The sequence below is a fragment of the Cyrtonyx montezumae genome, unplaced genomic scaffold (assembly GCF_038088225.1).
Source record: "Cyrtonyx montezumae isolate F1298 unplaced genomic scaffold, pur_monq_1.0 scaffold_5, whole genome shotgun sequence".
NCBI lineage: Eukaryota > Metazoa > Chordata > Aves > Galliformes > Odontophoridae > Cyrtonyx > Cyrtonyx montezumae.
In genome coordinates this window covers 4,099,158-4,115,834 of record NW_027072056.1, presented here as the reverse complement: position 1 = coordinate 4,115,834, position 16,677 = coordinate 4,099,158, and the positions used below count along the sequence as shown (strand labels likewise).

General features: G+C 40.8%; 1 protein-coding gene across 1 annotated transcript in view; it reads right to left on the bottom strand.

Moving 5' to 3' along the window:
* Window positions 1-2,790: 2,790 nt before the first annotated feature.
* The window catches only part of RYK (receptor like tyrosine kinase), a 50,054-nt gene continuing 36,167 nt past the window's right edge, over window positions 2,791-16,677 (bottom strand). The window contains exons 10-15 of the mRNA XM_065748586.1: window positions 13,092-13,161; window positions 12,016-12,148; window positions 10,068-10,177; window positions 7,732-7,891; window positions 4,724-4,860; window positions 2,791-3,896 (exon numbers count right to left, since the gene is read on the bottom strand). Coding sequence (XP_065604658.1) covers window positions 3,785-3,896; window positions 4,724-4,860; window positions 7,732-7,891; window positions 10,068-10,177; window positions 12,016-12,148; window positions 13,092-13,161 — 722 coding nt within the window. The 3' untranslated portion in view covers window positions 2,791-3,784. The remainder of the gene's footprint in view (window positions 3,897-4,723; window positions 4,861-7,731; window positions 7,892-10,067; window positions 10,178-12,015; window positions 12,149-13,091; window positions 13,162-16,677) is intronic.

Below are 16,677 nucleotides of genomic sequence, written 5' to 3'. Positions count from 1 at the left end.
TATGAGATAGCTGCACTCATACCACTCTTTTCTGTGGAGCTTTTCCAGCTCCCCCTTTATAACCCTGCTTCTTTTCACAGTGATTCATATCTGTCAGCTGCTGCAAAAAGTCCTCAAAACTCAGTGCCCTTACACACATTCCACAGTCCCAGCAGTTTTTCTACTTTCTTCTGGAAAACACAAGCTGACTCATGCCTTTTCCCATGCATGCAAGTTTAGAGTACACCATGTGCATCTTCTCCAGAAAAGAGTTGAAAAACCTACTCACAAATCCCAGGACAAAGGCTGACAGACAAATGCTTTGGGGTGGAGTGCTGATGCCCAGTGCCAAATTCAAGTAGAAAATAAATTTCAACAGAACAAAGTCACGTCTAGTAGAAACAAGCGGTAACACCTTCACATGCTCCCTCTGTTTGTTTGCCATGTCAGCCTCACCCTCTCCTGAAAACCCAGGAACAGCTGCGGTGGGACCAGAGGACAACGTGAACATGAAGGCTGGCTGAGACAGGTAAGGAGAGCACTTCGATCCTCTGAGGCCTCTCTTGGAAGAGTTGCATGGAAAAACTGTTCATGGAGCAGCCATTCCCTTGGCATTCCTCTCCAGGTCTATTTCATATCCCTTATGCATCATCTTCACAGCTCTCAACCAATCACTGCTGACAAAGTGAATTCTCCTAAGCCTCTCCTTTGGCTTTTGTCAAGATGGGAACATTGCTACAGCTTCCAAGACCAACTCATCCCACCTTAGCTTACTCGTTTGTCCCTAAGGAGCCTCCCCAGCCCTCCGTATAACACCTCCCATACAGTTTCAGCACCGGTACTTCATTTGAAATGGTTTTTGCAGAGATCTCCAGTGACATTATTTCACACAGAATCCACATCAAGCAGCTATCATGTTTCAGAGAGGCAAGCACAGCATCTCAAAGCCCATTCTGCCCTTCTCCACACATTTGAAGTGTGTTTCCTCAGCTGCTTCCTTCAGCTCTCATCATCTCCTGGCTCTCAAATAAAACATCTCTGCACTTCATATCCAAAGCAGCAGCAGTTACTGACAGCATCCTGCATCCAAAAAGCCTGAATTTTCAGTCTTCTACCTCAATGACCTCCTCCTCAGAGTCTTCCTAAAGCATTAGAGAGCTAAGATTTACCACAGTGAATAGAAACATCACCATGAAAGCTATCTGGAATCCTAGCTACAATAAATGCCTGCACAGCATCTGCTGTCAGTAAAATGCACACCTTAGCTTCAACTCCTGTAGGAGTTCAGATGAAAGTAGAGTTTCCAAAAGCACTAATAGTATCTACACCTCAACGATACGCTCAACACTTCTTTGTCTCTATTGATGTTCACACTCACTTGAGAGTAGATAAGAAATTGCCTGCTGCCATAGTGTACTGTCCTCCCAGCTAGTGCTGAGCAAGCAGAGCAGCTTGAAGAGCAGGTCATCCATAATCCATCTTAAGGCCACAGCAGTTCATTGTCACTTCAGGTACCTATCAGAGGTGAACTCATCCTGCAAGATGCATCTTGTGTGTGACAACTACAGTGCACTCAGTGAAGCACACGCTGTCCTGCATAATGCATACCATATCAAGGAACATTTAGACACTGTGTTGAGAGACATGGTTTAGAGAACCATTGGTGAGAGGTGAATGGTTGGACTCAATCTTGTAGGTCTTTTCCAACCTTGGTATGATTCTACAACGTTCACTTCAAGCTGTTTTCTGATCTGATATAAACCTCAGAACCCATTGTAACAAAGACCTGGATTCAAATTACTCTGCCACTGATAGCTTTAACAATGAAGTCAGCATGAGCAAGCACTGACATTGTGACACTGGGTGGTTTTCTTGGGTCAGAAAGGAAGAAGACCACTGAAGTCCACAAAAACAAACCCTTATTGCTACCCTCAAGTGCAACGATTCCAAAGCCAACCAAATAAAAGCAGTTTCAGTTCACTCAAGTAAATACAGCCTCTCACAACATGCCCAAACTCGAGCTATATTAGAGCCAGAAGAAAAATTTCCTTCTAGGATAAAGCAAGACTTGGATCAGGAGCCACAGACAGGAAGCATCAGAGTAGAAACAGGAAAGCTCCTGCATTTTTAGGGACACTTCATCTCAGTTCAGCAAGGCAAAGTCTGCAATACCAATTAGAAATGACTAATTGCCTTCAACCAGGCTCAGCTTTCAGAACCCTGGAAAGAACAAAAGCTGCACAGCAGCACAACTCAGCCAAATCCAGTTGCTCATACTTGCAAACCAGAGTCTCCTCAAATGCCACGATCGTTACGGAGCCTGTCAGGGCAGTGCTCCTAAACATGCAGTTGCACAGACACTCTAGGTTATGAGTGCTGTACTCTGAAGAAGACACAAGACAAAAGGCAATTTTCACGTTTCTCATTGCACTAAGGTGCAACCTGTCTCCTGGTACAGCCTATAGTAGATGTGGAGGATGCATTCTACAGCCACGTGAAGAACTGAAGGTTATTCTGTATGTAATTTTGTTATATAAAGTATGAAAGTCATTGAGACTCAATCAGTGGATCGTCACACATCTTCCTGGAATATCTTGTTCAGTTTTCTTTATATTCAACCAAAACAACCTGGGATGGAATGGATATTTGAGTTACCAAAGGCAGAGGATGATACATAAAGTCTCAGAAACTGGTTCTGCAGGGAGGGAGGCCATCCACCTTGTCCCATACCAACTTTACCCCAACTCCAACCACCAACCTGCATGCTCAACACACAGGGCAATGCAAGGGACCAAGCTTTCACATTAGATGTAGTAGAAAAACATTCTTTACTCTGCAAGTGTCTTTACAAATATATATTTTTATATTTAAGCCCGTTTCAGGCCATAAAAGCCCATAAAAAACAACCAGTACCTTTTCAACAAGAGAAACTGTGATCCAGAAGTCTGAGGTGAAAGACACGAGGGCTGCTTTGGCACTTCTCTGAAGGCCTCTATTTAGCACATAAAACCATCTTAAAAATGACATCAGCCTTTTATCTGCAAAGGAGGGGCACTATTTTTAACCCCAACCCCCTCCCCTTTACTACTCTCTGAATGAGGTAAACTGGAATCACTTTTACACCATCACTTACTGCTTTAAAAAGGGGATATTGCATCCTGAAGACCAGCTTTTCCAAAAAACATTCATGAATGGGTTTACAAAACAAAAAACAAAACAAAAAACAAAAACAAAAAGAGAGATGCTGCTTGTGGATCCCACCACAATGTGCTGTTGTCTCAAAAAAGAAGTAGTTGCTACTAAAAAGCTATTCCAGATACATACAAAGTACAAACGTTAGAGCTGGTCAGAAAGATTCAGTTTCAACATTTTTAAAAACCAGGGAATTTCTGTTTTTTGGGGTTTTTTTTTTTTGCATTAATTCCCCCTACCCTCACTTTTTTTTTTTTACCAGTTCCATATACCCTTCAAAAAAAATCACGTGTCTGCCGTAAGAGTGCAAAGTTCATCCAAACCTTGTGTTCAAGTTCACTATCAACTACACTTTAAAAATCCTGCTGGCAAATAAAAAGGTCTCAATTTAACTTAGCAAAAGTGATATCTAGAAAATATTCAACATCAAGAGGTCTTACAAAAAAACTTTAGACTACTAAAGCATTCTAAGGCACGGTGTTTTGGAAGAAGTGCTTTCTCCCTTTAGTGTTGCTTTATACACATCACGTGTGCGAGTCCGAGTGATGCATGGAGCTGCAAATGTATGCCATGCCTTCTTCCCAATCAGTGAATTGAATCTTTTCCTGCAGTTTCAGACATAGGCTCCCAATGCTGCGTGGAATTCAGTTAGACATTGCACCAGCTGCTGAAACTTGGGTCTTTCTTCGGGATCTAGGGCCCAACAGCAGGCCATCACAGCAAACCTGAAAGATAAAGACAAATGGAAGACATAAGAGCATACCCCTGGCAAGCAGTCCCAAGCCTGGAAACAAAAAATGATGTTTGGCACCAGAAAGCTTGAAAAGGACCAGAAAGAGAAAAGGAATCCTGCCTCCTCTGATAACTATGCTGACTCACTCCTGCAGAAGACAGACACCCTGAACGATCAATAAACGTGCTGTGACTGGAGGTGCTGGTTTGATTTAGGATACAAGTCAGAGGCAATTCAGAAAGAAGTAATACATGATACACTGGAAATTGCCTAAGTACTGTAAAAGCATAGCTCAAAGCATTTCTGTGGTAGGTTTACAGGAAGGGGACTTGGAAGAACATGAGAGGCAGGAGGTGGTGCCTGCGTTCTTGCCTTCTTCCATTCCATTAAGACCATGATTAAACACTACAAGTGCTGCCGTTTGAGTTCCACTACACAGAGCTTGTCTTGCCAAGAAAACCAAAACTTCCTCTGCCCATAAAATCAGCAGCTTCTTACTGCAGCCCCCCCAAAAAATACTAAGCAAAAACCTCCAGCCTCTTTACCTCCCTCCTCTCATCTTGCTGATTAACAGCATCTCAGCATGTCAGAATAAGGAAAAGAGATGGGTGGGGATTAAGCGAAACTCAACAACAAAAAATTTTAGTCTGCATTCCTCAGGGCAGGTCACTGTAAAGCTACACAAATACACAAGGGTCAGCATAAAGGCAGAATAAACAAGCAAGGAGGAGGCAGACCTGGTTGCTTCATTGATAAAGTTGGCTTAAAATGCTGGTTCCAACATAGACATTTTACCCCTCTCCAAAGATGGGCACTTACAGTTCATCAGGACAGTTGATTGGCTGAGCTATTCTATAGCCATCCTTTAAATATGCAGCCATCTCAAAGGGGTCGATATCAACATATGGAGTCTGTCCCAAAGTCATCAGTTCCCACAGTGTTACTCCAAAGGCCCACTGCAAAGAGAGCAAGCAGAACACTTAAATCTAAGGAACGTTATCTGTACATTTCAAGCATTTGCATGAAAACAAGGCTTTGGTCAGGGGAAGCCTAAATTAAGGGGCGATGTCAGCAGACACTGATGAGAAGCACTGAGCTAGAGAATGGCAAGTGCACATATCTGACCCAGCTCTGAACAGCGATCTATTAGCAGTGGAGGAAGGCACAGGAGGATGCCTTTTTTATTTGCAGTTAGGAAAACAGACAAGAAACAAGCAATGCTACACCTGGAACAAAAAGCAATTCAAGCAAAACTATTTTGAGAATATAGCTACTTCTAAATCTATGAAGGAAGCACATGTGAATTACATAAAATAAGAGTTTCACATTCACCAGAAAGAGGAAATTAAAATCCAACAGGAATGATATTTTGTTTTTATATGCTTTGGCAGACTAGTACAACTGTTGGCAGAGGAAGAATGCATTAGAAAAGTTCCAAGCCAGGAAAACTGTTTTAAAGAAATGCATCCAAAAAAGCAAGCCCAGAACACACACTAACTGCATCTTAGCAGACAACACCTAAAATCGTTCACAACAGATTTCATCACCAATAAAGCTGCATGAAGTTGATATTTACAATTGTTCCAAGCGAGCAGACAAAAAACATACTTTGAGAAGTATCCCCATAAATGCAAAAATAGTATCTAGGGCACATTTTCTACACTCAAAAGAAGTAGTCCAATTTCACACACTAAGATCCACTAGCCATGTACACACAGTACAGAACTACATATTAAAAGCCAATTTGCCTTTATCTCTGTGTAATACAAGAGGGAGTTTAGTGTTAAAATACTGCAGAATACAAGCTGAATTTTTCTCAGTTATGAGACTGAGATGCCCTCTTCCTAGCAAAATTGTACTGGCAGTGCTATATAAACTTATTTCCAAGCCCATTCTTCATGAACAGCAAATGCTTTCACGTGCCAGATTTTAACAAGTGAGTAAGAAGAAATTAATGTTTTTACTGATCTCATTTAGTATTATAAAAACATGCATTTAAGGACAACTTCTACTTCCTGGTTTGTTCGGTGTAACAGAACTCCACAATGAGTGCACAATGAGTACAATGAGTGCACAAGTATTTCTGGAACAGAGCTGACTTTCTTTTTGTTTATTTGGTTTTTTTTGCTTGTTTGTAAGGCTTGAGGACAGAGAGAATGGCAACGAGGAAAAAACACAACCAGAGCTTTTCAGAAGTTCCCTAACCTAGCCAATTTTAAGTAGATTACAACCTCTGGATATACCCACTCTAAGGAGAGCATCCTTTACCAAAGGAAATATCCCCTTACAAGTAGAAAGTGGTTCAGACAATCACTACTCAAATCAACAAAGGTTGATGATATTCAAGGACAACCTTCTGTGAGCAGAACTGTCTGTTTTGATGTGCAGAATGCTGAGCAAGTATAGTACAAGGTCACCGTGGATGCAGTGGCAAAGTTCAGGCACTAAGGAAGGAAAGAGAAGGAGGATGCAGAACAAGGCAGCCTGGGAAATACAGTGAGTACTCGTGTATGCAGGGATAGAGTTTGGAAAACCAAAGCTCATAAAGTGCATCAACACAAGGCCACTGATTCAGATTGTCTTATCGTTGCTGAAAAGACATGAGAGCTGGGGGAGGTTGCTGATCACTGGAGAAAAGGCACCTTCTTCAGGAGGTAGGATGCAAGAAACTAACTACAGTTAAACATCAGCACCTGTGATGGGCAGAGAGCACAATGTGCCAGAAGCCTTTGTGTGTAAAGCATAAAGTGACTGGGAACAGTCAGTGTGGATTTAAAGGCAAACTGGTTAAGCTGACTATACTACTCTGCTGAGAACACAGTGAACAACAAGGCCTCTGAAATCATCTTCCATAGCATCTTATCTATAAGATGTTCTCATTAACGTGACTTGACTTCTGGACTCAAGATTGCTGTGATTAGCAGTACTAGTCCAACTAGCAGCTGGTTCAAAGCATCACTGCTCAGGAATCAATACTGTTTCATCTCCATTAACAAGCCATACCATCAGGATGTTTGCAGATTATACCCAACTGGGCAGAGTAGCTGGCAGGCTGGAGGTCTGCAAAAGAGCCTCAAGGAACTGGAGAAACTGATCAAACGCCAGCGTTCAAGAAATGTAAATGCAAAATCCTACTTCTGAGATGGAAAAACACACACGTCAGGACAGGTTGAGGCTGAGTACATAGAAAGTCGCTTTTCAGAAGGGGACAAGAGGATCCTAGTAAATAAAGTTGAATGTATCAGCAGTGTGCTCCTGAAACAAAAAGATAACTGCATTCTAGGTTTTGTTAGCGTGAGAGTATTCAGTGGGTCAAAGGAAATTATTTTCTCCATCTTTTCCCTATCTGCCAAGTACTTGGTTCAACTTGGAGCTTCCCAGTATAAGAGAAAACGCTGACAATTTCATCTGCTGATCACAGTTTCAAAGCCAATCTCCCAGAGGGGAAAGTTTTCAGTTTCCTTCAGTCTTCAGCAGACTCTGAACCATAGCAGAAAAGCGCCAATACAGGTTTCTCATTGATTTTAACTGTCGTCTTTTCTGTTAACACTTTCAAGTAGAACAGGGTGCAACAGACAATTTTTCCATGCAAGAAGCATCTGCTTGGCCTTTAAATTATCTATCCTGCACAGCAAATGGAGGAAGGGTGCACAGTTGCTGTTCTGGATTAATCACTGCTACCTTTTCTGATCCTCCGACTACTGAAAGAAGTATTCCAGGGAGAAACTGTCAAAATACATTTACACATCTAATGTATGTAGTTCTATTTTTTTGTTTTTGGTTGTTTTTTTTTTCCCAAGAAAAAAAATAAAGCCAACCACACTTACCACATCACTAGCACTGGAAAATTCATTGTTAACCAGACTTTCAAGAGCCATCCATCGAACTGGTCTGTTCTCATTATCTCCCAGGCAATGGTAGTCCATGGGAAATAGGTCTCGAGACAGCGCGTTGTCCGTAATCTTAACCTGAAGTGCATCATCAATGCTAATTTAAAAGAACAGAAGCATTTATCAAACTTGGCACTACAGTTTCACAGAAAATTCTTATGCTCCACCTTAATTTCACTGAACACTGATCACGCACTCAACATTTCAAGGAGTTAGCATTCTTCTAAACTCAGACACTTACTCTGTGGTTATCCAATGCTACTTAAGGAAGTATTTATTCTGTGTCAGCAGGTAAGCACTAGAAAGTGGAAGCCTTAGATTAAATCAAAACAAACATTTACAAATACAAAAAGGTACAGCTAAAGCAAGCTAACAACTCCCTTAATAATTATTGCTCTCTTGGAGATCCACAATAGAATTACATTATTTCAGCTACGATACATCTGTTCCAATGATGAGCTAAAGACCCAGTAAACAAGATCCAGCAGTACCTTGTTAAAGTAACCACTATCATGTGGTTATGTGCCTAAAATCTTGTCCCTAATCAAGTGATTAATTGCTCCAATAAAATATTTATTCCCATAAACACTGCCTCAGCAAAAGATATGACTGTTGTCAGAAGCTGAACACTGACTAAGCAAGTCTTGTTTGTAATCAACAAGAGATGCCCTAATTAGCACAGAGGAGACTTTAGCAGGTTTTTATGGAATAAACTTGCCTGCTTCCTTTCTCGCTCTCAGGGATATTAAAAGAGTATAAATTAAGCTTTATAAACAGTCAAATAAAGCTCACTGTTCTCAAACCCCTGACTTAAGAACATGGGTAAGGTATAAGTTCTGGCAACTTGCAACAAAAACATATGAACAACATTGTGTTTTTTCTTTTCAAACCAACATCTGGGTCCTTCAATTTTGGTCTAAAATTTTTTATTTTCATAAGAAACATAGATATGTCCATTTTGTGTGTTTGCTGCTTCATTGTTCTAGGCACTTTCTTTTTTATCCCAGCATTTTCAGGTCTGTTCATTGATCTCAAAATTTACAGGCTAGGAAATTTCCATACATAATCACTCCTAAGAGGCACAGATGATGTTCAGAGAAATTCCTAGAAGATCTGCCTATAAACAAGGACAAAGGATACCCTTCCAGAGACTACTGAGCTCTGACTTGTGTAATGCGTATGTCCATTCCAATTGGGTCCAAGGCACTTGACAAGAAAAGCATTTCACCCCTTCACAAACCTGCCAAGAGCACTGCAATCTTGGCTCCCTTCCCAGTATTAGCACAGACCTGATACACTTCATACCAGCTCCTCCCAGCTTTTCCCCACACAGAGAAATAAACCTTGGAAAGAAAGGGGTGGCAGATGAACAAAGCCCTTCGTGAAATCCTGGCTACTGGCGATATCTTTTCCTATGTGAAAGGCTAAAGCTAGTCCAAACCTTCTTGTGCTGCACAACAGGTCAGTAGCTCAGCTCCTGCCTGCATTTGCCGTGGTGAAGGAGTGCCAGATGTACTGTAAGCTGAGTTATATTGACATCACTCAGGATCACACATATGGCAGCTAAAACAAAGCTGAACTTTGCCCTAGGAGGGCAGAGAGTAAAGCTGTCAGAATGCTCACCCTTGCACAGGAAGGGTACAAGTGAATTAATTTGCTGCACTGAAATGAGACGCTGCCACAAGGCAGTTTCCTCAGAACACAGCTTGTGATCTTTGCCTTCTGCAGTATCACTTCTTTAATACATTCATCAGAGAGAAAAGGCAATAGGAACAGATGAAAAGAATCTCTAAGAGACACTATCAAACTGAGCATCCTTACATACTGCAACAGCCATACAGGACTTTGCTAAAGGGGCACCAATTCAAAAGCACAAGGGATGGCTACAGGGTGGGTGCTTCTGCTGCCTCTGTCCAGCAATACCTGATGCAAAAATCTGTCCATTAGCAAACTGACAAAAAAACTCCAAATAACTATCAAAGCTTCAAGGAAATCATTTAGGCTAGGTGAGCATTTGCAAAAAATAAGGAAAACCAAAACCTGGTTCAAATCTTTCAGAATAGGATGCTCTGCACTCTTAAAAAACAAGCATTCTGTTTCACCCTATGCCCAGAAGAAAATTAAACTGATATAATTGCCTGCACAAAACACAGGGAGAAAAAAAAGCATTATGTTTTGAAGCAGAGATCAGGTTGGTTAAATGAAGTCCATCTTAGCCCTACTTATTGACATAACACTGTTTGCACTATGACTCTATCTTGTTTGGTACTTACACACAGTTTCTAGCAGCCAGGTCTTTGTGAATGACCTCCCGTCTGGCCAAATAACTCATTCCACAGGCAATCTGAATAGCCATATGTACAAGATCCTGCTGGGAAATTGCCTGCAAGAGCACAGAACAACAATCAATACAGAACTGCAAGCCCAGTCCCTGCTGGGCTAATTTTTAATTTGTAGTCTAAGGGCACTTCCTTCTCTTAACCTTTAGTAGCTGATGACTTTCTAGCAGCTGATTACAGGCACTGCCATCTTCAGAAAACATACGAAGACTTTTTATTCTAATTCTTTAGTCTTTTTTTTCCTAGTTGACACAGAAGGGGCAAACATCTAATTTGCATTTATATATATATTTTTGCTGCTACATAGCTTTGCCTTGGATTAGTGACAAACAGGCAAAAATGGTCACTTGTACCTCACAGCACCTTCACTTCCTGCTGCTTGGAAACCAGCTCATCTTCAGGCAGCAGAACACAAGCAAAAGACAAAATTCTCACTGACATCTACAGCTGACTACTACTATTAAAGGCTATTGCTCCTTCCACTTCTACAACATCCCAGTTACATAAAACTCTTGTACAACATCTGTATCCTAGTTTCTCTCTTTCATTACTACAGCATTTCTGAAGCTTCAGTGTGTAGTTAGATACATCATTTGCAAGACTGGAGATAAAATAGAGCAAATACTAAATTAAACAATGATACACCGGCTTCTTAACAGCTTGTTAATAAGAACAAGAACCACGTATTATTTCAGAGAACTTGAAAGTTTGCTTTTGGTACGTCTGTGGAAGTACTTATTTGAAGATGGAACAACACCAAACATTGCAGTTTTTGGTATGGTAGGAAGTATGGCAATACCACTGAGAGGCAGCTCCTGTCTGACGTAACGCAGATTACAAACTATTTCTGAATTCTTGCAAAGGGATGTTGGTGTTCTGAATAGAGATTTATAACCCAGATTAAGTAGCAAAACAGATAAATCAAAGTTGGAAGCTCACAGGAGCTTATCATAATTTACTGGCCTTGGAAATTAACAGAGCTAGGGAACCCTGAGAGTTTCAAGGTTGGTATATAATGGGCAAATGGTGACCTCAGCAAACCAGATTTCATACTGAATTTGATTTAATTCAAAGAAAAGGCAAAGCAAGGTGAAGATGAAAAGAAGATAAAGCAATCCCAGCAAGAGGGATAGTTTTAAAATACAGACAAATCCACAACTGAACATATGTCAGATTTCCTTCCAACTTTTTCTTATTTGTTAACACCAACTCCATTTTTGCTGTAAGGGCATTTTTAAAACTCAACACTCATCTAAGAATTTTTTTCTTCCTTGCTTCTTGAGAAAAACATGCAGCAAGTTCTATGGAAAACATGGTAAAGACTTATAAATGCTGAAGAGTGCCAACAGCAGGAAAACAAACCAATCCTCAGAAACCACTTCCCTTCCATTCTCAAGGTAATGAAATACAGTAGTTTTACCTAATTGCAAATCTACAGCAGCATGTCATGCATTTAACAGAACTGCTTTATTCTTATTAGAAAACAGTGAACTACCACACATTAAGAGAATCTATTCTGTAAAAAAAAACATTTTGTTTAATCTGACATTTTTCTGTACACAACTTTCCCCTGCGTACTGCAACTTGAATCCACTATCGTATATCATTTCCTCTGCTTCTTCAGATGTGTTGATATACCAGCTGCTACACTGACTGAGAGTTTAACTCAGCTGTATGGTCTGTCAATAGCTATGATAAAGGCAGGCAAGAACGTTTTCCTTGTATGAATCAAAATCAGTACGTGCTGAAGAACTGCTTGTCAGTTCTTTCATTGTCACAGGACAGGATGCAGCTACTCCTTTTAAGGTACGTACACAGATGACAAACCAGGTCTTCTGAGTAAAATTTGAATGGGCAGGAAGTGACAGATTTCAGAGTTTACCTGAGGATTGTTGGCCTCTACCAGCTTGCACTGTCGCAAGAATAGTTTAAGGTTCCCCCAGTTCATGTATGGCAGCAGCACCATTGGTTTCTCTCCTTCTTCTATACAGACATGAGTGATAGGCAGCAGATTCCTGGAAGACAGGAACAGAAATCTCTAGTTCTATGGAGCTAAAATTTGACCAACATCTTCTCAAAACCTAAACACACTAACTGGAAGTAATTCAACATCAAGTAAGAACGTTAACTTTGTGTTACAGATTGCAGAGCAACAAAGTCTCCAAGTAACCGAAGACACCAGGGAGAACTTCAAACTAAAAAATAACATGAGACATAAAAAAAAGCATAAGACATTGCTATGGGGGCAGTGGCAGGAGGTTAAGGAGTGCACCATTAATGCAGAAGTAACTTCTATCTATCCATCTAGAAGTAAGTTCTAGAAGGGGTGTTTCATTCCTCCTTCCAGCTCATATAACCTCCCTCCTCGATTCTGAACAACAGGAGGAGGGTTATTTCACCTTGTTTTCATTTTAAATTACGTTCTCTCAAGACACTGCTACTCCTCTTAATACAATTCTGTCTCTTAGGCAAGGTCTTAACTATGATAATTCTTAGAAAAGCAGCTTTTAAATCCATTTCTCTTTTAACTACTTTCACTTTCTTCACATGACCAGTGAAAAGGACAACTACTACTAGCCATGGGTCCAGATGGTGAGCACAGGTTTCTCAGGTTTCTTCTCACCTGCACCCTTGCCAGCAATTAAGATCTTTAAGGCCAATTTCAGCCTACTGTGTCATGTAGAAAGTTACAAATAGTACAAGACAGATTAATAAATTAGCAAAATCAACCTGCACATATACTTATCTCCTCATTATCACTGAAATGTCACATTTAACAATCAGCATGTGCAAAAAAAGCAGTGTAAGGCACTGTGTTTCTGCCATAACTGTAAATGAAACATGTATCTAACCACATGCCACTGCTCAGCCTAGCACATGAAAACCAAGACAGCTTTAAGCATAAGTATTGTCAGCTAGCACAGGTGCAGTTTGACTTCCAAGCACTGCTTAGCTTACCTGTGATGAAGTCCTCTGAGTTTGCAACTTTCAGTCAGCATCATTGTCACCTGCACCTCTGAGGCCTGATCTAATGAAAAGAAAATAAAAAGAAAATAAAAAATAAAGTAAAGAACCACTTTGAAAACAAACCAATCTATTATCTGAAATTTGCTCCAGGTTTTAAGTCAGCTAAGGTCATTTGTGCACAAACAGAATTTGTTTACTTACTTTTTTTTAATGGAATTTAAAAACCCACACAAGCAAGCCAAGTTCTAGGGCATATTTCTGCTTAAACAAATGGGGTGAAGCTGAAAAGGAAAAAAACACTCCAGGTGCTGACAGAATGTACTCTTGTTGCTTCCTGACAGCTTTTGGGCACACATGAACTGCCTCCATTGGCAGCATAGGTGAAATCCTGCACCCAGAGCCTATGCTGCTGAAAGGGGAGAACACACCAGGTGCTTCACAAAAGCACAGGAGACACTGATCTGCTATGGAATCACCACGTGGGCTCCTGCAGTTACTTTCATATTGATGGAGACCATTTATTCCTAGAGTCACTTACTCAGTGCTCTCTACTTGAAACACTTGACTCTTGGTAACCTTAGAAATGTTTGCAGTTCTCCTCTCAACCTCTCAAAAGAAAAAAAAAAATTGCTGCCAGTGGGAACCCAAATATCTTGGATAACTCCAGCAACCAAAACATCGACTAGATAGCACCACTGGCTGCACTCCCCTTCCCCACAAACATTTTGGGATCAATTTTCCTTTTCTGTTAGCAATGAGCAATAAGGAAGCCTAAAGTAATGCAAATCAGGGTTCTCATAAACCAGCCCCTCTCATATCTGGGCGAACACTTCTGTCCCTCCTTCGTGTTACAACTAGCACTCGTGAGCCTAGGCAGCAAGCTAGCACAAGAGAAAGCCCAGTGAAAGCCAATCAGCTCTCTGTGCCACATTAGGATGAATTACATATCTCAGATGAGTCAAATCAACATTTTACTGCCCTGAGAAAGAGTAGAAAGGAAGAGAGGGGACTGAGGACTCATCTACTCTTCATGGTCTTGCCTTCTTCCTCATACCTGCTCTAACACCTCAGCATATCCTTCCCTAATTGAACTGTAATGCTGCAAGGAACAATGTGACTCTCGTCTGAATGACAATTAGTGGTGCAAGCAGGGAGCATAGATGAGTACAAGGTAGGGAAAGAAAGCACAAGGTCCAAAGAGAGTGTGGCCTCCTTGTCATGAAGATGACAAGCTACTAGATGGGCTCTAACTGCAATAAAACAACCCAACAGCTTTCCAGAGCCACTGGAAGTGCAGGCTCCTTTGTGCACAACACAGCCCTTCTGAACCTAGGATGGGTTCATCAGAAGAAAAATCGTGCAACGTGTGAACTGCAAAACATCAACTGGATTGAGAAACTTCGCCTAAGCCAGGGAGAGCAGGGTATCTTGATGCTATCCAGACACTAAAAAAGGAAGAAACTGGGAAATGGACATTACAAGTTCAGATACAGGCTCTAGGCAGAAGCACTGAACTCTGGCTATGCTCTAAAACCCCTAAGAAACATCACTGTCCAGACTTAAAGGACAAAGACAACAAAATTCTGAAACATAAGGCTCTAAGGGTCATTACATCAAAGACAATTATGGCTATTGAGTACTATCAGATATATCAAAATGGTGATCTTTTGTTTGATCTTAAATACTTATGAAGGGTAGGATATAAGTAAGTTCTTGCAATAAAGAGCATTACTTCAATGTCTCTGGTTTGAAACCCATCAACCACACAACAAAGAGAAGGTCCTATCTTACTGCACAGCCACAGAACTCAACTGATATCAGTGTTTTGCACGGGATGAATTTCATATAAAAGAGATAGACTTCTAAGGTTTGTAAGCAATTGAGACAAACCAAGATGCTACATTAAAATGAATTTATATAGGCTTGAATAGCTGAACCATCCTGCTGTTAGAGGGCAAGATGCATGGAAAAAGAAGGCGTAAGAGGACATTACAAGGATCTGGAGGAACTGACAGCAGGCTACTTGTAAAAAGTTTCAACTTTAAATGCATGAACCACTCACTCAAAAAAAAAAAAAGCCTCTTCACCCTAGTGTATAACAAAGGGCTGGAAGAGTTGAACAGGTGTGAGCTCATGTTGATGAACACGCTCATTGCTCTTTGGCTCTGTGCTTGCTTAACTGGTTTGCTTTTAATTACAAGATCCACCATGCAATAATTTGAAGAGCTAAATCGGAGATTATTTAAAACTAGCTTGGAAAAATCTACAGAACAAGTTAATCTGGTTCAAACAACACACCTGTAACGCTGTTACAGGCAGTGCTGTCCTGCTGATGCCTTTCCCTTTCCATCACCAGGGTGATTTTCAGCAGGTCATTGCTAGGCCTCACTGGTGTTTTTCAGCTCAGAGAAACTATGCTAGAGCAGCTGAGCACCCAAAGGATGGCTGACTCCGGTTCAAGTACATATGGAAATCTAAATCTTATCTTGTGGAACAGTCCCAGAATCAGCATTGTGTTTTCTTATCAATACTGTTTCCTTGTTTTCTGTATGGAAAAAAGCCTCCACACCACCTATCAAATCACACAAAGAACAAAGAATAGCAGCAGAACACTAACCCTTCTCTAACTTAGATCTATGCCAATATAGAAGAACCACACAATTTGAACGTATTCTGGTTTCATTAGATATAATTCAAAACAGAACATAAATCACCACTTTGAACATTCAAGTGGTTCCAGTTGAGAGGTCAAAAATAGAATAAAAATCACAGTAAAGCTATTTCAACTGTCCCTGTAGTCAGTTTTATGGCCAGTTTCTTTGGTTACATGACACAAAGTGCATATAAACTCATTTATTAGATTACACCATTTCTGAACATCCAGCAGACAGGTCTTCATAGACTGTGAAGGTAAACATGCTAACAAAACATTTAGCTGGAACTGATCATCTGGGGATACTGACCATCCCACGCTGAAAAGCCACACAAGCAATTGAGACAACCCACAGCACTCCTGGCTCTGATATGGGAAACATGCAGTGCCATGGCAGCAACAGTGACAGCCCTGACCTAGCAGGTCCAGCTAGGTGAAATGCGAGGAGGATTTGCTAAAGCAAATTCTACAGATTTCCTTTTCCTGCCGAGGCCAAACTCTACTGAAAGCATCCCTCAAATAAATAAGCATCACGTGTAAGTACGCACATCTTAGTATTTTACTGTTTGTGTAGCCACACAAAGCAAGACCTCACCAAACACACAAGAATGCCCACAGGCTTTTTCAGCTTGTTTTCTTTCTGCATGAGATCTGTAAGGTTACTTGATATGAACACAGCCACACATAGAACCAAACAGAAGGAGAGCTGAGGGAAAGATAAGGGAAACCTCTCACAGGCCCAGAAACCTCCTAAATTAGAGCAGAACTCAGAGTTGCAACAAGAGGCCACAGTCTGCCATGTACTAAACTGACCACCAGCAAACAGCACCAGCTTTAAGATGAACACTCCTGAGTAAAACAAGGCCTGCTGCACAACTTCTTCAAAGCCTTAAAAAAAGCTAAACTACCCTTTGAGATATTAAT